Source organism: Oryctolagus cuniculus, chromosome 2 (genome assembly GCF_051225735.1).
Source record: "Oryctolagus cuniculus isolate XC-2025 breed Fujian yellow rabbit chromosome 2, ASM5122573v1, whole genome shotgun sequence".
NCBI lineage: Eukaryota > Metazoa > Chordata > Mammalia > Lagomorpha > Leporidae > Oryctolagus > Oryctolagus cuniculus.
The window spans coordinates 4,947,494-4,971,672 of NC_142868.1; the positions used below are offsets into that span (position 1 = coordinate 4,947,494).

Below are 24,179 nucleotides of genomic sequence, written 5' to 3' on the forward strand. Positions count from 1 at the left end.
GGCTTCCGGCGACGTCACTTCCGCCGGGGGGTGTGGCCGCGGCGCGCAGGCGCGTGGGCCGGTTCTGGCTGCGCGGGGAAGCGCCCGAGGAGGTGGTGCGGCCGGCGGGCGGGCGGCGGTGGTTCCACGTGCTCCCCGCGGCCAGTTGAAACCGTTGGCGGGCGCTGGCTGAGAGGTGAGGGGCGGTGACCCGGAGGTCCGACCTAGGCGGTCGGGGCTCAGCGGGAGCGGAGGGCCGAGGCGCTGGGGCCGATGCCCGCCTTTCCACCATTAGCCGCCGTGGCTCGCACGCTCCGAGGGAGGCGGAGACCCTTGCAGCCCTGCACGTAGGATGACATGTTTGTGCCGGTTTTAACACTGAAGGCCCCGCGGCCCAGGAGCTCGTGCGCTTAGGCTTTGCTGCACGTTGGGGGCGAGGCTATCGTGTGAGTCCGAGGTGCACGGACCCCAGGGGTCGCGAGCACGGGCTTAGGGCCCCAGTGTCTGCATGGGAACCCGGGTTGCCGCCGACTGCAGGTGTGGCGACTCGCGGGGCACCTCCGTGAGCCTCGGGATCCTCATCTGTCGCACGGGAGCGACGACACAGAGGCTGATGGGGGGGGGCGTGGCGAGGGCCGCGTGAATGGAGACGTGCTGAGCGCCCACGACAGGCCTGGGCACGCGGCAGGTGCCCGGGCTGCAGCTCCTACCTGTGAGGGCCTGGGAGGGAATGGATGAAGGGGAGCGTGAGTGTTTGCAAGAAGCCCTGCTGCTCTGCAGAGCGCGGCCACCCAGGACTGGCTGCACTGTGCGCTCCACGTCCAGCGCCGAGCGTAGTGCCGGATGCCCTGGCGACTCCGGGGATGCTGTCTGAAACCACGGAGACGCTGTGGCGGGAAGGGTGGCAGAGAGTGGAAGTGGGGGGCGTGGCTTAACTTCTCCCAGCCTCGGGTCCCTCGTTTATTCACCTCCTTTCCAAGGGCTCCAGTCCGGACCAAGGGAGAGGACCTCCCTGACAGTGCACCTGCAGCCCTAGTCACCCCACGCCCAGGGGCTCCAGGGCGGTGGACAGCCGCCCCGGAAGTGGCGAGAGTCTAGGCTAGTTGGCCTGCACAGTGTGTGACATGGGGAGGTCGCTGCGGGTCACAGGCTCACTGGGCGCTGTGCTGGAGCTGCCCGCCTGGCCCCTCAAGGGGGCAGCTTTTGTGGTGTGATGATGATGGAGTGATGTATGTGTGTGAGAGAACGTTTGGAGAGTAGCGAGTGTTGTCTTTTAATGAAAATAACAAAAATATGGAGGGAGGAAGGTTGAAGGGAAAAAAAGACTCTAAATCCGAGTCTGAGAACCGAACTTCAGGGCACGTCGTCCGGAGCAGGGAGTTAGCTGGTGGTCACAGTGAGGACCGGCGGAGGCGGGGCGGACAGGTGGGTGGAGGTCGTGGTTTCGGGAGCCTGGGTGTGGCAGCGTTGATGTGTGCATTACCAAGTCTCAGGGAAACCTCTGCACGCTTGGGTAGGACTGACGCCTTCCCATCTGGTGTCTTATTGACTTCCCATGTGATGCTTTGAAATAAATACAGATAAACAGATCCTCATCGAGTGCCTTGAGGTTACTGATGGGTTGTTTGATTGGCGACTGCCGGACCCAGCTCAGATCCTCTGCCCTGATGCAGTCCGTATTCTTAAGAGAAGACCACGGTGCCCGGGCCCTAAGCTCCCAGCCCCTCCCCGATGGCTGTCTGCTGCCCTTCAGCTCAGCATCTGTGTCCCCACGCCAGATGACCTCCGGCGGATGTGGGTGGCTGCTTGCCCAGTGGGGGCTGACTTTACCCTGAAGGCTCAGGGCTCTGAGGTCTAGAGGTGAAAGGTCATGTTGTAGAACCTGCCCTTTTTTTTTCTGTATGAGGATCTCAAGGTCCCGGCGTGGTGGTCAAGCACATGGTGAGGGCGGGGCTTGGACTTGTCACCCGGCCTTTTAGGCCCCCTCTGCCCCTCTGTGACCTGGAGCAGACCCGTGGACCTCCTGAGCCTTGCCTTTGTCTAGGTGGCCGTGGCGCGGTGGTGGCTGTCCTGCTGCTCTGAGTGCGGAATGGCTTTGAAGGGAGCTGATGACGCTGTGGTCCAGGTCCAGGCTCTCAGCGTCTCTGTCTTGGGTGTGGCATGTCGTGAAAACTCAGTCACTCTCAGGGAGAGCAAGCTGGAAGCGCACACAGAGGACTTGGTCTGCTGAGTCGGGGCACCTGGAGGCCTGGAGAGCGGAGGTGCACACAGAGGACTTGGTCTGCTCTGAGTCGGGGCGCCCGGGGCCTGGAGAGCGGGAGTGCACACAGAGGACTTGGTCTGCTCTGAGTCGGGGCACCCGGGGCCTGGAGAGCGGAGGGCCCAGGCGTGCTTCTCATTCAGTATCTGTGTGCTCACTGCGTGTGCCCGGCCCGTCCAGGAGCACTGCTGTTTGCCTTTCTCAAGGAAGACTCTGTGCAGTGTCTTTGACAGGGTGGCCGCAGGGAGGGAGGAGGGGCTCTGATCCAGGTTTGGCCCTGTACCAGTGCCGTCTTCTATGGGCAGGGCTAGAGGCCGCAGTGTCACATCTGAGCCTGGTGGGCAGCCCCAGTGCCGTCCTCTGCAGCTCTCCTGACTTCAGAAGCGGGGATTTTACAGACTTCGCCAGCCAGCACTTGGAAGTTCAGTCGCTAAATGTCGTTCGGATTCGTGCAGTCGTGGGGCTTGAGTGACACAGAGCTGCCTCCTGAAGCAGTCTTCGCTGTCTTCAGTTAGCGGGTGGTCTCTTGGGAGAGGGGCATCGACGCTTCTGAAGCTTGCAAGTCCACACTGAGGCGTGGGACACCGCGCCTGCCGTGCAGCTGAGCTGGGCTGGGAGGTTTGGGGTGTGATGGTTGTGCGCCCCAGGCAGGCGTGGTCACCGCACAGGTGCTGGGTGTCTTCCCGGGCCAGGATCAGGTGGGAGGCACAGTCAAGGTCACTCTTGGGCTGGTGCTGGAGTGAATGAGGGAGAGTTAAGCTCCTTACCGGCCTTATCTCATTAGCCAGGCGGGAGACATATCCAGGGTGAAAGTCCAGCGGGAGGCACAGAGGGACTGAGTTGTGACTTGCCGGGGAGTTATCCATTTTGTCTTAAATCCACAAAAGGTCCAGTGAAAGCAGACCTTTCATTTGGCCGCATGGTGCGTTCCGATCCTGTCCTGACTCGATGTTTGCCCGGTGTGGCCAGTCACATGGCCGAGGGAGGGAGATACCCTGGGGGCATCGTTTCCTTCAGCATCATTGACTCCTGTATTTTGTTCGCACCTGTCCTGAGGCCTTTAATGCCAGGTTGTGTGGTGGGAGTCTCCCAGCTGGATCTTGGAGCTTGCCGAAACCTTCTTCCTCTGCCGAGACGCAGAGCTGTCCCCACACCAAGGCTGGGAAGTGCTCGGCCGCCGTGAGCTTGGGGGACGCTTTTCTCCGTGGTCTCCTGCAGGCACAGGAAATGTCCGGCAGACAGTCTGGCTCTGTGCAGCTGCTTCTGCGTGCCCTCGTGAGGCAGAACGGCTGCTCTTGTGGCCTGCGATGTAGGGGACCTGTCTGCCTCGCGCAGGGTGGTGGTCAGGGGCCTTGCGTCATGGTGTGCGTGCTCCCCACCCCGGGGCTTGCGACTCTCCCACGTCTTTACCTTCAGCACACAGAACCTGACAGTTGTTTGCAGCACGTCCCAGGGTGGCCCTGGTCCCTTGGGGGGCTAGGCTATGGCTGACCACACACCTATCCTCCCTCCTGAGTAGTGGGACCCAGGGCCCCCGGACTCAGGGCCTGTGATTTGTCTGCAGCGTATAAGGTAAACTATTGACCGACAGTGCCCCACAGAGGCCTCCACAGACTGGCCGGGCCTTTGTACATTTCCACTGGAGGCTGAGTGGACAGGAATGGCCTTGGTCCTTGCTCAGGTGGGACCTTGCCAGCAGTGATCCAGAACATGTGCATGGGGGAGCGGCGGGGGCCAGGCATGGGAATTCCATGCACCAAGGGTGGCTCATTCGTGCGAAGGGTTCTCAGATGAAGTGTGACCCTGATGCGCATCCATCCTCTTAACAAGGAAGAAAGTGCAGGTTACACAGTTGTTAATATTTGTGCTGTGAGACTTAGAACGCAGTGACTCAGAGGTCACAGAAGTATGGAAAGTTACTCGGAGCACTGTCACACTCAGACGAACCTGTGTTCTTGGGCTGCTAGACAACATCTCCATGAGATTTTTAAGATTTATTTTGAAAGTCAAAGTTACAGAGAGAGGGGGAGAGGGAGAGAATCCTCCACCCGCTGATTCATTTTTGAGCCAGGCTGAAGCTAGGAGCTCCATCCAGGTCTCCCATCTGCGTGGCAGGGGCCCAAACACTTGGGCCACCCTCCACTGCTTTTCCCAGGCCATCAGCAGGGAGGTGGATCAGAAGTGGAGCAGCCAGGACATGAACTGACACCCAGGTGATGCCGGCATTGCGGATGGCAGCTTTACCTGCTGTGCCATGAGATTTTTAAATGGTGGTTATGTGTACGTGCAGGTGCAATGGAGGGAGGCAGTGCGGGGGACACCTGGGTTTGTGGCTGCCTGAGGTAACTCAGCACCTGCTGGACTGGGACTCCGGGTGTGCTTCCGTTTTCCTTTGTGACCTTGTGGACAAGAGGCCGCATGAGTGAAGCCTCTCTCTTGCTCCCCGTCCTCATGTAGTGTAACACCCGTGGACATGCAGTAATGTGTTTATGGATGCCCTCCGTGCCTGTACAAGTTGTTCTTGGGTCTCTCCTCCACTTTGCCCCTCGTAACCGGGCGTGAAATAGTGTGCAGTGCCCATCTAAACCAGTGTTTCTAGGGGTTTCACGCTAGACATCGTTCTTACATATATACAGAGAGGGCATGCAAGTGCATTTAAAGTTATCACAGCAGGAGGCAGCACTGTTTGTTACACTCCTGAAGCTCCTCTGTCACCAGCTGCCAGGTTTAAATCCCGGGTCTGTTGCTGTGGGGCCCTGGGCAAGTTAGTTCGCCTCTCTGTGCCTCAGATACCTCAGAAAGTTTAAGCAGTAACAGTCTTTCCTTGTAGGGTTGCTGTGCAGACTGACTGAATGAATACCCGTGAAGCTCATGGTCACGTCTGGCGCGTGCTAAGTGTGCAGTCAGCAAGTGTGGGCCGTCAGCACCGTTAGGAGTGACTGTCTTGCATCGCTGGTGGAGAATTTTCTGTGGATTGCTGATCAGCTTTGGTTCTGCCACTTGCACTGATTTTCATGAGAAATTCTGGTTGGAAAGTTAGCTGTGTGGAAACAGAAATGGCAGCGTAAAGTAAATATCTTTTTTTCTTTTTGTTCTTTTAGCACAAGATTTAAAACCTATCTTGGACAGAGATCATTTTAATCGTTTAGCTAAAAATGGTGTTTTTCACGTGCAACGCGTGTGGCGAATCGGTGAAGAAGGTGCAAGTGGAAAAGCACGTGTCCGTGTGCAGGAGCTGCGACAGCCTCTCCTGCATCGACTGTGGTAGAGACTTCTGGTAAGACACAGCGTTTGCCAAGACCGTGGTGAAGTGCCAGACCGGCTCCGGCAGCTGCGGCCCCTCGGGGCCTGCGACAGTGCAGGCATATTTGAGGGAAGACCTTGATTCTAAGTGGTGAATTCTTGGAAAGGTGCCTTACAGGGCGGGGGGTGTGGTGCCGCAGGCTCAGCCCCTGCTTGGGAGCCTGTTCCCGTATGGGAGTGCCTAGATCCAGTCCAGCCTCCCTCTGACACAGCTTCCTGCGAATGTGTCTGGAAGGCAGCAGGCGATGGCCTCAGCATGTGGGCCCCTGCCACCCAGATGGGGGACCCGGATGGAGTCCCGGCTCCTGGCTCCGAACTGGCGCAGGTCTAGCTATTACCGTCATTTGGAGACGAAACCAGTAAATGAAAGATCTCTCTCTCTCTGTCACTCTGCCTTTCACATAAAATAGATAAGACTTTCAGAAGTGCTTTACAAAACCACTTGCTTTTCAAGGACGTTTTCAAGAGAGGACTAAGAGAAGGGATCATGGCAATGAGAGCGTTTGGTAGTTCTCATCTGACCACCGTTTTCAGACCCAGGGGCTCTGGCACAGCTTTGCGGGGCCCAGTGCCTCCGATGAGCTGGGCTTAGGAACCAGAGAATGAGCGGCTCCCGGCTCCCGGGGCAGGGGAGGCCGGGTCCTCCCTGGAAACCAGAGGTAGGAGGAGCCTTCCCTGGCTGCGGGGTCTGTGGAGACTGCCTCAGGGGGGCTCTGGGAAGGCGGGGCAGGGCCAGGCGGCTGGGTCACTACAGAGGGCTAGCCCAGTTTACGCTGCTCCCGTCGGCGCTGGGGGCTCCCACTGAAACGCTGCCTCTGGCTGATCTACCCAGCATTCCCGGCGGCACCTGCTCACTGTGTGTTAGGAGCAGGTTTTAATGTCATTCTAGAGCAGTGAGGTTTGAAGCTGCTCAAGTCTTTGTTCCGGCTCAATCCTGGGAGGGGAGGAAGCCAGATGGGTGAAGTAGGTGAAAGCTGGGTTGTTTCTCATCTGAGAACTCTGCCTTCCTCCTTGTCCCCAGCATTTCCCTGGGAATCCCAGAGAGCCTAAAAGATTGCAGGAGAGAGAAGTCGGCCTTCCCCCAGGACCCCGAGATCACTTTGGTGACTCAGTACCTCCACGCACATCGGCTTTCAGTGCTGGTACTACAACTCCTGACTGCCTCCCCCGTCACCGGGAGGCCTTTCAGATGATTGTGTTTCAGATAAAACCATTCTTTTGCAGAGAAGGGTTTTCTTTTGTGTTCAGTGTACATCACTTAATGATTTGAAAGAAAAATGCTGCCTGTCAGTTTGGTTGAACACGTTTGTATATAAAAATGGACGAAAAGTTTAGTAGTGGGTTGTATTCATTTTAAACGTTTGTTGTGTATGTATGTATTTATAAGGCAGAGCATCAGAGAGATCTTCTGTCCACTGTGCACCCGGTCTGGGCCAGGCTGCCACCAGGAGCCAGGCGCTGCGTCTGGGTCCCCACATGGGTGGTAGGGACCCAGGAAGTTGAGTGATCTTCCACTGCTTCCTTAGGCGAAAGCAGTCCAAACTGGTGCTCAGATACGGGATGCTGGGGTCAAGCGGAGCTTCATTTGCTGCACCACAGTGGTGGGCTCCACAGGAAGTCTGGAGGAAGGAACATGGGGTCGTGACCGTGAGGTGCTGCCGTTAGGGGCAGGTGTGAGCAGATACAGGAGCTGCCGCTGCCATCGGGCAGGGCTCCCCATGCCGGCACTCTGAGGGCCGGACTGCTGATCGCTTTGCAGGGGCGACGACTACAAAAGCCACGTGAAGTGTGTGAGTGAAGACCAGAAGTACGGTGGCAAAGGCTACGAAGGGAAGACCCACAAAGGCGACGTGAAGCAGCAGGCGTGGATTCAGGTAACAGCGCCTCGCTCGTCCAGACGGAGAGTAAATGGGTCCTTTATGCAGATGAGCCCCGAAATAGCACATCTTAGGGGAGACAGAGGTGAACTAAACCTGCTGGGACTCGGCCCTGTGCTCTGATAGCCACTCCGCACGTGGCGGCTTGGCCGCAACAACGCCAGCCTTGTCCCTCGTCTCCTGAGTGGTCCCCGCAGCCTTGTCCTAGAGCATCTGCCCACGTATACAAGCACTCCCTTCCGGGCTCCCGGTTCTTTTGGACTGTGTGTGTCTGTGAGTGAGTATCACGGTTCTGATGATTGTACTTTGCAGTAAGTTCTGAAATCAAGACGCGTGAGACCTCCAGCGTTGCTCCTGTGCAGCCTTCTAGGCTCCCTGGAAACTCCAGGGTGGATTTTCCATTTCTGTCCTCCCCGCTGGATAGATGCGTATTGTAGGCGTAAATGCCACCTGGACTTTGAGAGGAATTGCATTGACTCTGTAGGTTTCCTTGGGTAGCAGGGAGTGACGTCCTATTAAGTCTTCCAGTGTGTGACAAGGATGCTTTGTGTTTATTGGTATCTTTAATTTCTTTCAACATTGTTTTGTGATTTTCATACAAGTCGCTCTTATTTTATTCCTAATCATTTGACTACTGATTTTGTATCCTGCAACTTTGCTTATTAGTTCTATTTTGTGTGTGTGTGGAATCTTTAGGGGTTTGTACATATAACAGCATATTTCTACATAGAAATTGTCTATGAATAGATAATTTTGCCTTATTTGCCTCTCCCATTTAAGATGCGTTTTACATCTTTTTCTTGCCTACCTGCTCTGGCCAGGACTCCATCATGTGTTGAAGAGAAGTTAATCTGTTTATCTCAAGGTGTCACCTAAATATAGAATCTGGGCCTAAAACAGAACTGTTGGCCACGACAGGGACTTTTTGCTTGGTTTTTATGAAGCTTCTGACCTGGTTGTTCATTGTTTTGTTTTATCTTCCTTTTTTTGTAGAAAATTAATGAATTAATAAAGAAACCTAATGTCAGCCCCAAAGTGAAAGAACTTTTAGAGCAAATTAGTGCTTTTGATAACGTCCCCAGGAAAAAGGCGAAATTCCAGGTATGGAGCGGTCTGACCCCCACGTGGCCCAGCAGTGACCGAGCTGCAGGTGGCATAAACAGGACTTTGTCTTTCTGTCCTGCACAGAACTGGATGAAGAACAGTTTAAAAGTTCACAGCGACTCCGTCCTGGAGCAGGTGTGGAGTATCTTTTCTGAAGCTTCAAGCACAGTAAGTGCGGTTGCATTGTGGATTTGCGGTGCAGCAGCAGTACTTTTGTGATAAGGAAGCGGGAATGTCCTACTTTGGGAGGTCAAGACAGCTTCCTTTCTCAGAGAGGCTCTTTGTGCCTTCACGTGCGGGAAGGAATAAGATCTCCCTGTCGTGCAGAGAAAGGTGTTTCGCCCGTTGTTGGACCGCGGTACCAGCTCACGGGCGATGGCCGGCTCCGAAATGCAGCTGGGGTGTGCTCCTGTGCTGGGCCCGCGTCAGCTCTGTGCGTCTGCGATGGTTCGGTCGTGGGCTTGTTATCAGCTCCGAGCTACAGAAAGGTGGACAGTGATCGGCGTTCGTCTAGTCAGTGCTCACTGGGGGCCGGCCTGTTCCAGGCCCTGGATGAAAAGGGAACGTTCCCGGGCAGCAGTGGTGTGCCGAAGCGCGGCGAGGGAGTGGCCACGAGGTGTCCTGTGGCAGGTGCAGTGCTGGGTCTGTGCGCGGGCCCCGCGTCCACGGCACTCAGCCTGCCGCATGCTGTCTGAGTCACGGTGGCTCGGCAGTGCAGGAAGTGGCGGTTTGCCGTCTTTGCCACGTTGTGAGCTCACAGTTTGTTCTCATTTATTCAGTTGCGCTTTGCTCCTGTATAGAACTTAATGTCCTCTTTGGAGGCAAGAGCAGCAGGTTCATAAGACGAGAGGATTGTTTGCTGAAGTTTTTGTTTAGACAGACACGTAGAGAAAGATCTGCCTGCTGGTTCCGCCCCAGAGGCCTGCAGCAGCCAGAGCGGGCCAGCCTGGAGCCAGGTGCCCAGAACTCAGTTGGTCTCCCATGTTGGTGCCGGGGACCCAGCTGGTTGAGTCGGGTGTGTGTTGGGAAAGTGGAAGCAGCAGCAGCGCTGGCAGCGGGCGGCCGTGGGACTCTGCCTGCTCTTTGATTCTAGTCGAAGTGTTCAGTTGATTGCTTTGTGCAGGGAGAAGAGTTTGGGCATCAACTTGAGGCTGCAGTGGAGTGGAGGTTGGTGGTGTATCTAGTGTTTGTCTTGCTGTTGGTCTGCTTTCTGTTACTGAAATGAAATGCATGAGACAGGCTGACCTTATGAAGCAAAGAGGTTTACTGAGCTCAGTTTGGCGGCCGGCAGTCTGAACAGCATGGCGCAGCCCGTGGGGAGGGTCCAAGGCAGAGGGTGGAAGTGTGTGCAGGACAGAAACCACATCTCCAGACAGGAAGCCGGAGAGGGAGAGACTGGGGTCCCACATTCCTTCTGAGGGTGGTGCCCCAGGTCCCCTAAAACCTCCCACTGGGCTCCGCCTCTTAAAGTCACATCACCACCCACGGACCCCTGGTGAGCAACCTGCACCCGAGCCACGGCAGAATCTTTCAGATAGACTGCACCTTCGAACCCTGACGGCCATTTATGTGGCACCTGTTTTACAGATTCGTCAGTGAACAGCTGTGGGAAAGCTGGGCTCGGTGAGCCGCTGCTGGTCGCTGCTTCGGCTGTGGCTGCGTCCAGGGGGCCTCTCAGCACTCCCTGGTGCCTGTCACGCCAAGCTAAAGGCCTGCGACTTCTTTAGTCCACGTCGCACACGTTTCCCTCTGTTGACTGCACCAGGCACCAGCTGGGGCTCCTCTGTCCTGCCCGGCCACGGGCTTGCCCTCCTGGGTGGGTTGGGGCAGAAAACCGCGAGATACGGGCTCACAGGGCCACACAGGGCAGAGTGGGGTCCTGTAGAGGGCTGTGGGGTCCTGGAGCAGAAAGGGGGCGCTCTGCTGGGGCGGCGCCCGGAGGGTGAGGAATGAAGGAGAGAGGGTGGGCTGGCTGAGGGAGAGTGTGCCTCTCGGTGTCCCCCAGGCCGGCGGCTGAGCAGCCAGGGCAAGGCCCAAGCTGCAGCCGTGGCCGCAGCTGGTGGACGGGCGGTTGTAGCGCTACCTTAACCCCAGTCTCCCCAGTCTGCTTTCAAATGCCGCCTCGAGCCCCCACAGCTCACTGCCCAGTGCTGCTCCTGAGGCGGCAGGCCTGGGCCCGCCTACGCCGGCGGAAGCCAGGCCTCTGCTCCCTCGGCGGGGAGAGGCTGTGAGTGACCCCCGGGTCACCTGGCAGCAGGTGCATCCCAGTGGCTTTGGGCCCCGGAGCAGCCCTGCCGCTGCCGCCATCGGCCCCTCCCTGTCTCCGGGGCGTCGGGGCTCACGGGGCAGTTTGGTGCTTTGCCTCAGGTCCTCTCTGAAGGAAGTGGGATGCGTGGCCGGGCTTCAGCTGGCGCTGCAGAGGGCGGGGCCTCTTTCCTCCTCCGTATGCACTGGCCGCTCCTTCCACGCTCTCCAGGTGCCCCCCCCGCCCAGGGTAGCCGCCTCTGAGCAGTGATGGCGCTAGCGTGCCTTTGTCTGGTGCTTGCTGATGTGCGAAGCCTTCCCTGCCCACGGGGCTGACTTGCTGAGCCACCCCTGTGCTACGCGCTCACATTCCTCTTCCCATTTGCCTCGTGCCTCGTGTAAGGGAGGTGTGACCACCGCTTCTCTTACAGTTGGGGAAATAGGTTCGGAGCCAGGCTCAGCTGACTGGCAGCTCACAGAGCTCACAGAGCTGGACCTTGAGCCCAGGGCTGCAGACACAGTCCAGCAGATTCTGCCACACCTAAGTGCTGTGTGTCCTGACAGACAGGTGCACAGTGGGCTGGCACTCAGCACCGGGGCTCTTCACTTTTCCAGTGGAAGGGAAATGTTGGGTGCAGGGGGCTGGGGGAGTCTCCCCTGTTTGTCACTGCCACATTTCCGCTGTTCTAGAACGGTACGTGATAAAGCCGCTTTTCTTAGCTCGTACATGCAGTGTTGAGACCGGCTGTGTTTCCGCAGCTAGACTGAGTATGTCTGTGTTTCCTCCTTTTCCGTAAAAACAAGGAGCCAGTCAGCACGGGGCAGGCCCAGCCGCCACCTGACCAAGCGGCAGGTCCCCGTGCAGAGACGCCCGCCCAGCCTCCCGCCTCTAAAGCGGGTGAAGCCACGGCGAAGCCAGCAGAGGCAAAGAAGAAGAAGAGAGAGAAGAAGGGAGACCGGCAGAAGGAAGAACCGGAACTGGAAAACCACCAGGAAACCCCAAAGGGTCAGAAGCCCAAGAAGTGCAAAAAGGGCCAGGAGGCTGGACTTGAGGCCAACGGGGAGGACACGCCCACCGCCAATGGCTCAGCCCGGAAGAGGAGCAAGAAGAAGCGCCAGGGAGAGGAGGCGGCAGACGGAGGGGGCGCGGGCCAGGAGGAGACCGCGTCGGCTGTGGGAAAAAGAAAGCGGAAGCACGCGGAAGGTGTGGCCAGCCAGCGTCCCTCTCAGGACGGTACAGGAGCGCTGAAGCAGGGAGCTGGGGAGGGGTAGCACCTGCGGGGCCTGGCGTGAGCTGTGGGCTCGGGCTGACCTGTCCCACTCGGGGTGGGCTGGGGACAGACGACGATGCGTGTAACCTGGCTAGCATGAGGAACGCGCTCACTGAATGCAAAATCTGTTTTGTTTTTTCTTCTTTGTAAATACTTAGCTGAAACAGAATCTAAGAAGAAAAAGATGAAGCTCGCAGGACAGGCAGAGGGCGGAGAAGCGGACGAGCAGCAGCCTGTGAAGGGTATGGTCGCCGTCACTGGCCAAGCGCCGAGGTGGGGGCAGGCTCGCGCCCCCAGGGCACGTGGAGGCGCTGGGAGCCAGAGCTGTGCCCCTGTCTTCAAGGACAAAGGGAGAGCAGTGTGCATGGGACATGTTCCGGTGTATGACCTTTGGAACTGAGGATACATTTCCAAGGCCCTGTCCCTCTTGCTGTTCCCAGGTCTCCCATCCCCGCCTCTCGTTGGTCCCCTGAGCCCCCAGCCACACGTGGCTGCTTCCTTGCTCAGCTCGGTGTCCGTTCTGGGGCCTCCCTGCTGCTCCCCGTGGGCTGCATCTGCCGGTGCCCTGCCCGCACTCACCTGTCACACAAAGCTTCGGGCCTGAAGCCTCTGCTCCTGTCAGGAGGTGGCGGTGTCCCCCAGCCCCGGGGATCCACCTAGTCAGGAACAAGCCCAGGGACTCCCCGGGAACCGGGGACCGTGGGAGCTGGATCAGATGTCTCAGCTGGGGACCCTCTCAGTGTGAGTGTGGAGGCCTTTGCCGTGCGGTGGCCGCGATCACTGGGTTGGCAGGCAGCTGCAGGAGAGGTGGTGCCCTCGGACCCGGGTTGTGCTGCACAAACCAGCACGGTGTCTCACACAACGGCCTGACTGGTGCTCTGCCACCCTGGGTGCCCCCCGCTGCCCACTGCCCCCGCCCCTCCTTAACCTCTGACACCTCTTGTGTTGTAGGTAAATTCAACTGGAAGGGAACTATTAAAGCAGTTCTAAAACAGGCCCCCGACAATGAAATTTCGATCAAAAAGCTAAGGAAAAAGGTATGACACATGGACAAGCCCAGCATGGATTGGCTGTGGAGGGATTTGCTGTCTTTTACAAATTTGCGTGAGACGGAGATCCCCAAATGCCCGTAACAGCCCCGGGCTGGGGCTGGGAACGCAGGCTGGGTGAGCCCTCACCTGCCTGCTCACGTGAGCAGGAAGCTGTTGTCGGAGCAGAGCTGGGACGCGAATCGGGCACTCAGTTTGGAACCCAGGCATCCCAGCCACTGAAGTGTGCAGTTGTTTTATGAGTGTGTGTGTGTCTTAGTGTTTTTCAAGCTGTCCCAGTGGCCTGCCCCACAGGCTCTGTGGAGAAGAATTGGGCCAAACCCTGTCACGTGGCATCAGCCAGGGCAGTGCCTAGGTTCTGGCTGTATCCGGTTTTGTTACGCAGTCACTGTCCTAGAGCATTTGTTCCCTTTGGCTGATGCCAGAGCAGCGGGGAGGTGTTCTCTGCAGGGCACCCGTGTGCTCAGCAGCCGGGGTCGTCTCTTCCACCGGCGGCCTGCCCCTGGGCTGGGTTCGAGGACGCACCCAGCCACCTGCCGTTTGTTTTCCCTGTGCAGGTCCTAGCTCAGTACTACACCGTGACCAGTGACTGTCACAAGTCCGAAGAGGAGCTCCTGGTCATCTTCAACAAGAAAATCAGCAAGAACCCCACCTTCAGATTGCTCAAGGACAAGGTCAAGCTTCTCAAGTGAGCATTTGAGTTTAACACTTGGCCCCTCTGCGGCTCTTCCCTCCCACTGCTGTTTACAGGCGTGTAATGAATTGGAACAACTCAGATTTTGCTTTCTGAAGCTGTATTTTTAAGTTAAGCACAAAGATATATTTTTGGTAGAACTTTTATGAAAAAATAAAATATATTCTTGTCCAAAATTCTAAATTTGTGGTGGCAAAAATCGATGTTCTTTAAGAAATTCTTTTGTGTGGAAGGCTGTAAAACTGTACAGTGACAAGTCAAAAAGTAGTTCCTCCTCTGATCAGGAGGTAAATCCAACTGGAAGTATTTACTAACAAAAATCCTCACTGTAGCCACGTCCCTCAGTCTGCTTCTGTGTGTTCAGTGTTTGTGCTCCAGTCTTTGGTGCCAGCGTGGTCCTCGCTCAGCCACGGGCCTTGCCCTCCAGGGTGGCTTCCTGGAAACACAGCAGCCCTCCAGGCTGTGGCCCAGTCTGCTGTCAGCCAGAGGCATATGTCAGGGGCTCCATATAGGGGTGTGTCCTGTGCCCAGGAAGTGCGGGAATCAGCTCACGGAGCTCAGCTGTTGCCATCCGGGGCTGGGACTGTGCCAGGAAGCTGCCCAGCTGGAGTTTGGGGTGCTGGTGCGGTGGGCTGGCAGACGGCTATGTGCCACCTCCTCTTGATAGTTGAGCAGTTTTGCCCACCCGACCCTCACTGGCCAGTGCTCCCGGTCAGCATCACCACTGCCCTTTAACCCTCATCCCGCAGCTGTGTCAAGGATGGGACTGGTAAGGCCGTGAGCGTGGACCCGTTCATGTAAGCGCAGTGCCCTGCGGATGCCCTCTCAGGCTGCCGTCTGCGGTTACCGGAACAACCTCAGCCACGAGCAGCTTTAGACGTTCCAGGGAGCAAAGGGGAACTTGGCCCGGAGCACACAGCTAACCAGGGACCAAAGCAGGGCGCCAGGGAGCAGAAGCACTCCACTGCCCGTCCCCACCCTGTGGGCAGGCGTCAGGCTGGTGTTGACGTGTATGTTAACGTCAGACTGTTTGTGTCCCCGTTACTGTGACGGCTTTAAGGCAAGTGTGGCAGATGTGACAAAATTAAGACGCATTTGCTGCTGTGGTCGTGTCTTTCACACAGTGTTGGGGATTCCGGCAGGGACAGGAGCGGGTGCCTCTCCGCTCCCTTCCAACCCCAAGTGGCCAGTAGTGGGGCCAGCGATGGATGCCGTGCAGAGGAGGCGGGGAGGCACTTGCCCTGGGGGTGTGCTCCAAGGCCATGTCCAAGGTCCCTGCACAGAGACCACCCTTTCGGGTGGTGGCAGCTGCCTGACTTGGGCTTCTCAACCACGCAGGAACTCGGGCCTCGGGGCTGCAACCCAGCTCCCTCCGTGTGAGCTGAGTTAGGTTCTGCCCTGACTGCCCGTCCTCGTGCGGCCCGATGGGTGTGGCACTCCCGCCCCCCGCTGCACTGTGCCACACGGCACTTCCTACCCTGATGCCGCATTTTCTGGCATTCTGACACTTGCCAGCTGTGGCCTGGCCAGTTGCCATGGTGCTGCGTAACAGGCAGGAGTCGGGAACACACAGGCTCTTGTCCACCCGGGAGGTGCAGATGTGTGACTTGCATGCTGGGGCCATCTCTCATGTCAGGCGCACCTGGTGAGGAGACAGGCTCGGCACAGTCAGTGGGAAGCCAGGGAGGGAACCAGGGTTGCCCTCCACCCTGCACCTGGCGTGACAGCTGGCAAGTGAGGCAGAAGCAGAAGCCCTCGAACGGCTGATGGCAGAGGAGCAGAGAGGAGAAAGCTTGAACACGCGAAACCTCCCGTTTCCCTGGGCGCAGAGGCGAGCACTCAGGAGCCCGGATCCTTGTCCGGGGTGGGGCGGTTTGGAGAGCGCACTGCTGATGGTCACGGAGGAGAGCCGTCCCCACGCCTGCAGAGCCACGGCTGTCCGAGAAGCCCTCACATCATCTGAGCATCTCACTTCTAGTTACGGCTCGAGCTCACGTTAAACAGCAGACGCTGCTGGTCTCACTAGCCTGTGACTGCCTTTCCCAGAATAGATTTCTCGGGCAGGAAAGCGGCAGGTGTGGACTGCTGTCGTAGGGACCACTTTTACAGGTGAGTCGCGAGGTCTAGGAGGTGGCGGGCTTGGCCTGGCGCATCCCCAGCAGTGGGCCCATCTGGGTCTTCAGTGCACCCCTGACAACCAACCCTTGCTGGTGCCTCACTCCTTGTCCCAGTGATGAACCTGGACGCCCGGATACAGAGCGGACCCCACACTGGCAGAAACGTGGTGGGTTATCAGCCTCAGCTAAGGGAAAGGCAGAGCCTGGACACTCCCCACGACTGGCTGCTGGGTCCCAGGGTACATTCAGCCTCTGTCCCACTTCCAGCTGAACTTTGAAGAAAGGGCTGAGAGAGGCTCCTACATTTCTCTGCCGAGTGAGCCAAGGCAGGTACACTGTTCCCCCTTTACTTTAGGGAGACTCCTAGGTTCCCTGTGGGCAAGAGGCTGGCGCAGACAGTTCCTCTGCTCTCACCCCAGCAGACGGCTTCGGCCAGCATTGGTGCTGCCGATGAGGAGTGTGCGGGAAGAGTCCCTGCAGGCAAGCTGCCTGTGTGCACCGAGCTTCGCTCTGCCCGAGGCCTCCGGTGCCCTTGGCCCCTGATACGGTCCTCGGTCACGGGGACGGGTGAAGTCACCCCAGGCTGCCTACCCTGGGCTGGGCTCCATGCTGCGTACTTGGCACACAGGTCTTTAGGAAGGGGGACAGATACCGCCAAGGAAGACAGGAAGCGGCTAACGGTTACAAGGGGGCCCAGAGGGACTGCTGAGTTCTGCCTGGGGTGGGGTGGACAGCATTACGGATTAAAGGGCTCACTGCAGGGCAAGGCGTAGGAGCTCTCCATGTTCTGGCCGCTTGGTCCACTCGGGGTCCATGAGCCAGAGCTAGACTTGACGCTGAACTTGAGCTTTGTGTCTTACGAACCAAGGGTGGGTTATTCCACTTCTCTGAACCTCAGGGGTTTTTGTCTTATAACGGACTTCCTAGAGTAGATAGAAGGGGATTAAAATACCATACACAAAGTGGCCGGCACATAGTAGGCACCTGAAAAATCTCTTCAAAGTACGTGAAGTGCATAGACTGTGCAGTGTGTACCACTGCCTGGGGGAGGCCCTGACCCGTACTGTTTCTTCATGCACGAAGCCCCCCAAATGACCGCACTGCAGGGAAGCCCTGGGGATGTGGCCAACACCCCAGCCAACCTCCACTCTGATCCATTTTCCGGGACAAAGACAGTCCTGCACCCGGCCGACAGCTCCAGGTGAGTCTGTTTTCCCGTGAACCTTCTACTGACGTATAACTTCCAGTGAAACGCATAAACATCAGTGTGCCACTCACTGAGCTCTCTAACGTGCTCACACCTGGTCACTGCACTAGCCTAGCCCAAGTCTGCGTGGGCTGGTTTTGCCTGGTTTGGACTTGATGTAAACAGAATCACACAGCACGTGCCCGTTTGTGCCTGGCTGCTTTCGCGATTCTGCGAGGTCCATCCAGGTCACTCTGTAGCTGTCGATGCTCTACTGGTTGCTGTAAGCGCCATTTTGTGTTGAAGCATTCCACAGGGTTTGTTTCCTTCCTTCCTTCCTTCCTTCCTTCCTTCCTTCCTTCCTTCCTTCCTTCCTTCCTTCCTTCCTTCCTTCCTTTCTTTCTTTCTTTCTCTCTCTCTCTCTCTCTCTCTCTTTCTCTCTTTCTTTCTCTCTTTCTCTCTTTCTCTTTCTCTCTCTCTCTCTCTTTCTAAGATCTATTTGTTTATTTGAAAGTCAGAGTTACACAGAGAGAGGAGAGGCAGGGGTGGGGGGTCCTCCATCCGATGGTTCACTCCCCAATTGGCTGCAACGGCCAGAGCTGCGCCAATCCGAAGCCAGGAGCCAGGAGCTTCTTCTGGGTCTCCCACGTGGGCACAGGGGCACAAGGACTTGGGCCATCTTCTACTGCTTCCCCAGGCCACAGCAGAGAGCTGGATCGGAAGTGGAGCAGCCGGGTCTGGAACCGGTGCCCATATGGGATGCCGGTGCTTCAGTCCAGGGTATTAACCTGCTGTGCCACAGTGCTGGCCCCCCACAGGGTTTCTAAGGATATGGACCCAACCTAGGTGCTGGCACTGTGATACAGTGGGTTAACGCCTTGGCCTGAGGCGGGCATCCCATATGGGCATCGGTTCGAGACCCGGCTGCTCCACTTCTGATCCAACTCTCTGCTATGGCCTGGGAAAGCAGAAGATGGCACAAGTCCTTGTGCCCCTGTGCCCACGTGGGAGACCCAGAAGAAGCTCCTGGCTCCTGGCTTCAGATCAGCACAGCTCCAGCCGTTGAGGCCAACTGGGGAGTAAACCAGCAGATGGAAGACCTCTCTGCCTCTCCTCTCTCTGTGTAACTCTGACTTTCAAATAAATAAATAAATAAATCTTAAAAAAAAAATGAAAAGGACCTCCCTGGTGCACACACTTCCTGGGGGTGCCGAGTCCGGCCACGAGAGGCAGTGCAGTGTCACGGGGTGTATTTCAGCCGTCACAGATTTGGCCACCCAGTTCTGTACTCACTGCCGACCCCAGCACCTGAGCACAGGAGTTGACTCTGCCCAAAACCACACGAAATCTAGTCTGCTCCGGTTTCCCTCTGTCGCCTCAGATGGCTGCTACTCTTCGGGGAGGAGAGGAGTCTCCAGCCTTTTGCTGCAGATTTGCACCTCGGCCATGTTAACAGTGAGCCAGTGGAGCGAGGCCCCACACTAACTGCATCTCCTCACATCCTGGACCACCGCTGTGGGACCCCGGCCGGCTCGCCTCGCACCAGGCCTCGTAGCGTCTGTCGCTGGCCTCGGGCCTTACCTCTGCCCGCTCAGTTACAGACGGCGAGCGTGTCTGCGGAGGCAGCCTCCGTGCTGGGGAAGAGACGCGGCTTTCTTCCGAGTGCTCACGCGACTTCAGCTTTTGTTGTTCGGGGACCTGACCTGGGAAGGCTTCCCTTCGTTCCCTTTGATCCGAGTGATTAAACAGCCCCTGCAGTAGCTTAAATTGTAATTGCGGAGTAAGTACAGCATGTTTGCTGGGGTTTAGAGGTCAGACAGCGCCGAGGAGGTCGGGCCTTTGTTGGGCCACAGAGCCCGTATTGTGAGCAGCAGAAACACTACCCGGGCTGCTCCCACTCTTCCTGGTGACCTCAGGCCGACTTGTGGGGGAGGCAGCGGCCGACCACATATTAGATTTCTCCAGCACCGATCAAAGGGAGGTGAAGCTTCCGTCCCACGGGTGGTTCCTCACAGCGCGGCCTCAGGGAGCTGGCACCCAGCTGCGCTCGGGACACCAAGGGCAACGGCATGCGGCAGGGAAGTGTCACACGGCTCATCCTCTCCTGCCTCTTGGAGGTTCCAGAAAACAGCCAAGGTCATCGAGTTTTCTCGACTTTAAGGTGTCCCTGCATACGAGTCCCTAAGCCCCTTGCTGCTACTAAACTCTAGCAGAGGGCCCAGTGCTCGGGTCCCTGCCGTCCATGCGGGAGACCAGGATGAAGTTCCTGGTTCCTGGCTTCCAGCTGTGTGGCTGTTGCAGCCATCTGGGGAGTGAACCAGTGGACACAGGGTCTGCCTCCTGCTCTGTCACTCTGCCTTTCTGCATAAACAAACAAGTAAATCTTAAACAACTGTGTTTGGCTCACAGTTCTGCAGGAAGCCTCACTGACTCGGCTTTAGGTGAGGACTTACCAGCAGGTGGCGCCACACGGGCAGCAGCGCGTGAACAGTGAGACCACAGCCTGTGAGAGCCAGGGTGGGGTCGGGCTCACTGTTTAATAACAACCTTCTCAGCAGAACTCACCAGGGTCCCATGGGGACTAATTCCTTCCAAGGGCAGGACCCCAGCGACCTATGCCCCCCCCGGCCCTGCCGCCTCTCGCAAGGCCACACTGGGGACCAAGCTTCTAATGCATGCGCCCCTGGGGGGCACACGACAGCTGAGCGACAGCCACGTCTGAGCTGACCCAGCTTCCTGCTCCTGCGCCTGGGAGGCAGCAGAGGTGACTCAGTTTGGGTCCCTGCCACCACACGGAGACCCAGGTGGACTTCCAGGCTCCTGGGTTGACTGGCCCGGCCCTGGCTCTTGCAAGCACCTGGGGGATGAACAGGTAGATCTCTGTCTTACTCTCTCTGCCTCTCAAAAAAAAGACAAAATTTTTAAATTAAAAAACTACATAGGATGCACAGAAAACTCTAGTCAAAGCAGAACGAGCTGAGCTCAGAAGTGGGGCTGGCAGGCGCAGGGGTGGTGGGGGCCAAGGGGGGGCGGCAGGCACAGCATCTGCCACAGACACAGGGCGCCCTTGAGCCGAGTCAGGGTCCCGTCTTGGGTGTCACCTCACTCTGGCCCGAGTGAAATCCCACGTTTCTTTAGTGTGAGGAGATACTCGCGAGGAATTCCAACCGGCTTCCCTGAGAAACTGCGTATACTAATGGCGACAGCGGTCACTGGGGGCGTTCTTGCTCTCACACTGCTTAGCTGCCTGGAGTTGGCTCTGGTTGTGGTGAAAGAACTAGCCCACTTCTGGCCGCTGCGCCTGCAACGGAGGCGTGAGGTGGAAGCTCTGCTTCTCATGCCCTCTCGCTCTCTCCCTCAATACATATATTAAAACGAAAAGCAGCAATGAACTTCTCAAAAGACAGATTTGCACGTAGCCTCAACGAGCCAAGCAGAGCTACTTAAAATCAGAGATTCCCTCCCAGTCCCAACTAGTAATTGGGAAACTCTGATCGGAGTGATAAAGCGGGAAGCTGGCTTCGTCTGCCCACGGCTGGAGGAATGCAGAGCAGAGCAGTCAACCCTTTCTGGGGCTGGTTTGGAAATGTTTATCACGGGACCAGTGCTGTGGTGTAGCGGGTAGAGCTGCCACCTGCAGTGCCCGCATCCCATGTGGGAGCCAGTTCAAGTCCCAGCTGCTCCACTTCCGATCCAGCTCTCTGCTGTGGCCTGGGAAAGCAGTGGAAGATGGCCCAAGTGCTTGGGCCCCTGCACCCACGTGGGAGACCCAGAAGAAGCTCCTGGCTCCTGGCTTCGGATGGGTGCAGCTCCTGCCATTGTGGCCCTCTGGGGAGTGAACCAGCAGATGGAAGACCTCTCTCTGCCTCTGTAACTCTGCCTTTCAAACAAATAAATCTTAACAACAACAACGAAGAAAATAACATGTTTATCACAAGTCTTCAACCTGGAGTCGAAGAACGCCCAGGTCAGAGCCACAGATCTTACTGGCTCCAAGCCGAAAATCTCAGCACTCGGCCCAGCTTCCAAAGTAGCCACCGCTGTGGCCAAGCAGGGTCAGTAACAATCAGGCAGAACGGTAAATTTTCTGTTACGGATGCCACCTGCCTTCCCCTGGCCAGCTCTCCTCCCAGGCCAGTGAGGTAATCGGAGTCAACAGGGCGCCTTCCCCAAGGAGGTTCATACCTCCCCTAGGATGTACCCCATGTGAAGAGAGAAGTCTGGGCTTCATAACAGACAAGGTCTTAAAGCCTACCTGATTATTATCAGGCCTCTCTGTCAGTTTCTATTTGCCTCTCAATCAGAAAACATAATCGTAGTTTAGACAGCAGCTCTCTTACAATAATGACTCTGTCCTTTGTTCTAGATGCTGTCTAGCCCCCTTGGGGCCTCACTCCTTTGTAATCACAGCCTCTACTCTAACATCAGTGGCTCTACTCCTGACCTGTGTATTCATGGTCCTCTCCCCCACTTAATGTTGTCTGATTGTTTCTCTACAAACCCCTCTACACGCAAAAGATGAGTGGCCTTTCTCCCAGTCTTGGCTGGAATCAGCTTTAAACCATGTCCATCAAACAGTCTTCACAAGGGTCCAGAGGCCCCTCCGCCCCCATTTCCTCTCCTCTGTGAAATCCTCTCATTTCTTGGTTAATGCCACTGCTAGGACTACTGGTTGCTCTTCTCACCCTGTCCCTTTATTTATTTATTCATTTATTTATTTTTTACAAGCAGAGTGGACAGAGAGAGAGAGAGAGAGAGAAAGGTCTTCCTTTACCGTTGGTTCACCCTCCAATGGCCGCTGCGGCCGGCACATCGCACTGATCCGAAGCCAGGAGCCAGGTGCTTCTCCTGGTCTCCCATGGGGTGCAGGGCCCAAGCACTTGGGTCATCCTCCACTGCACTCCCTGGCCACAGCAGAGACCTGGCCTGGAAGAGGGGCACCCGGGACAGAATCCGGCGCCCTGACCAGGACTAGAACCCGGTGTGCCCGCGCCGCAGGCAGAGGATTAGCCTAGTGAGCCTCGGCGCCAGCCCTCACCCTCATACTACCGGGTCGGCTTAAGTGTTGACAGCAGGTGATAATGGAACAAACCAAGGCCTTCAGCAATTAGGCGGTCCACCAAATGCCGCTGCAGATCTACTCGGCTCCCCACCACGAGACAGCAGCTTGAGACGTCGCCCCATGCCAGCAGGAGGTAGCTCCAAAGGCAGATCATTGTCCCTCTACCCCTCCTGGACTTTTGGGGCTAATGTAATCCCATACAACTCTTGCTTTATAAAAAACAAAAGGGGGCCGGCGCCGCGGCTCACTAGGCTAATCCTCCGCCTTGCGGCGCCGGCACACCAGGTTCTAGTCCCGGTCGGGGCGCCGGATTCTGTCCCGGTTGCCCCTCTTCCAGGCCAGCTCTCTGCTGTGGCCCGGGAGTGCAGTGGAGGATGGCCCAAGTGCTTGGGCCCTGCACCCCTGGGAGACCAGGAGAAGCACCTGGCTCCTGCCATCGGATCAGCGCGGTGCGCCGGCTGCAGCACGCCAGCCGTGGCGGCCATTGGAGGGTGAACCAACGGCAAAGGAAGACCTTTCTCTCTGTCTCTCTCTCTCACTGTCCACTCTGCCTGTCAAATAAATAAATAAATAGAAAATAAATAAAAATAAAAAACAAAAGGGGGAATGTTAGTAAAATGGCGCAGTCTTACCTATGGTGCCATCTACACTCTGCACACCATCCTAGCTCTAGCCCCTGCAGCCACTGCTGGAAGCCAGGTGACCCCATGGCCCAACCTGCTAATTCCTGGAAGAGAAATATGAACGAAGAGTGGCTGCAGCCCAAGCACCAGGAAATACCGACCAGAAGGTGAGCAGGTGCAAGATCTTGAAGGCCAAGCTATGGAGTCGTGAACAGCAGGTAGCCTTCCTGAATGCATACCACTGGCCAGGGACTAAGCTAAGCCACCTGTGTACATCCACCCGCACTCTGGTTCATGCTGCTTCAGATGCTGAAATTGATATCCAGGAAAATGAAACAACACACCCAAAGAGCCACAGTGATGGAGCCAGGGTTCCGTAGGCTGTAAACACCTCGGACATAACCATATGGCTAACGGAACCAGCAAGGTCACAGTCAGATCCACTGTTCTCCCTACAAGTAACCCACACTGAAAATGTCTGCACTGGTAGCAATCTGATCTCTATCTATAATTAAGGTGCCACAGTACACACATTGAAGAACTCACTGAATGGACCCCAACAAAGAAGATGTGGTCATTAAATACTGGATTTTTTCCAATCTGCTTTTAAGTAGCATCAATAAGGTATGCAAGTAGTGCCATTTAAAATATCAGGGGGAAAAAGCTGGACGGATTTCAGCTCCAAATACAAAGGCCCCGAAACCACCGAAGGGGGAACTCGATCTGACCTCAACATACCGCGCACGGAAACCCCGGGGTGGCTGGGGGGCTCCCGGGAATATCTGGTTACGAGGGAGCCCCGGCACTGACCTTTTCTCCAGGAGAAAGATCAACAAGACTGTTCGATGGGACGAAGTCACTTCCTGTTAACAAGGCTTCTAACCCCGTACAAGAGAAAGAAGAAAAAGGGGCCAAGACCTCGGCTGGCTTTGAAGAGATGAAGCCCAGTTTAGGAGTTTGCAAAGAAAAAGAGCAGGAAAAAAAAGGAGGGATTGTTTAGAGAGGCCACAGTCTGCCGGGCTGTGAGTCTCTCTGCTCCCAAGGGTACAGGAAGGTTGAAGGAATTGCAGAAATGGGCCGCTAAGAACTTGACATATTTTTTTTTTTTTTTTGGACAGGCAGAGTGGACAGTGAGAGAGAGAGACAGAAAGGTCTTCCTTTTGCCGTTGGTTCACCCTCCAATGGCCGCCACGGCTGGCTCACTGCAGCCGGTGCACCGCGCTGATCCAATGGCAGGAGCCAGGTGCCTCTCCTGGTCTCCCATGGGGTGCAGGGCCCAAGCACTTGGGCCATCCTCCACTGCCCTCCCTGGCCACAGCAGAGAGCTGGCCTGGAACAGGGGCAACCGGGACAGAATCCGGTACCCCGACCAGGACTAGAACCCGGTGTGCCAGCGCTGCTAAGCGGAGG

At 56.8% G+C, this 24,179-nt stretch overlaps 1 protein-coding gene across 6 annotated transcripts; it reads left to right on the plus strand.

The window, feature by feature from the left end:
* The first annotated feature begins 18 nt into the window (after nt 1–18).
* Nucleotides 19–13,964, plus strand: LYAR (Ly1 antibody reactive). Of its 6 annotated transcripts, none has more exons than XM_008274111.5 (9): nt 19–175; nt 5,341–5,516; nt 7,302–7,416; nt 8,413–8,520; nt 8,608–8,691; nt 11,572–12,001; nt 12,197–12,280; nt 12,990–13,075; nt 13,645–13,964. In XM_008274111.5, the coding sequence occupies exons 2-9, from the start codon at nt 5,395–5,397 to the stop codon at nt 13,777–13,779; spliced, it is 1,164 nt and encodes a 387-aa protein (XP_008272333.3). In that variant the 5' UTR covers nt 19–175; nt 5,341–5,394; the 3' UTR covers nt 13,780–13,964. The 6 variants fall into 6 exon arrangements, with proteins under 6 accessions (XP_008272333.3, XP_002709396.3, XP_008272358.3 ...); XM_002709350.6 differs by having other exon boundaries at nt 11,572–11,971; XM_008274116.5 differs by having other exon boundaries at nt 40–425.
* Nucleotides 13,965–24,179: the final 10,215 nt, after the last annotated feature.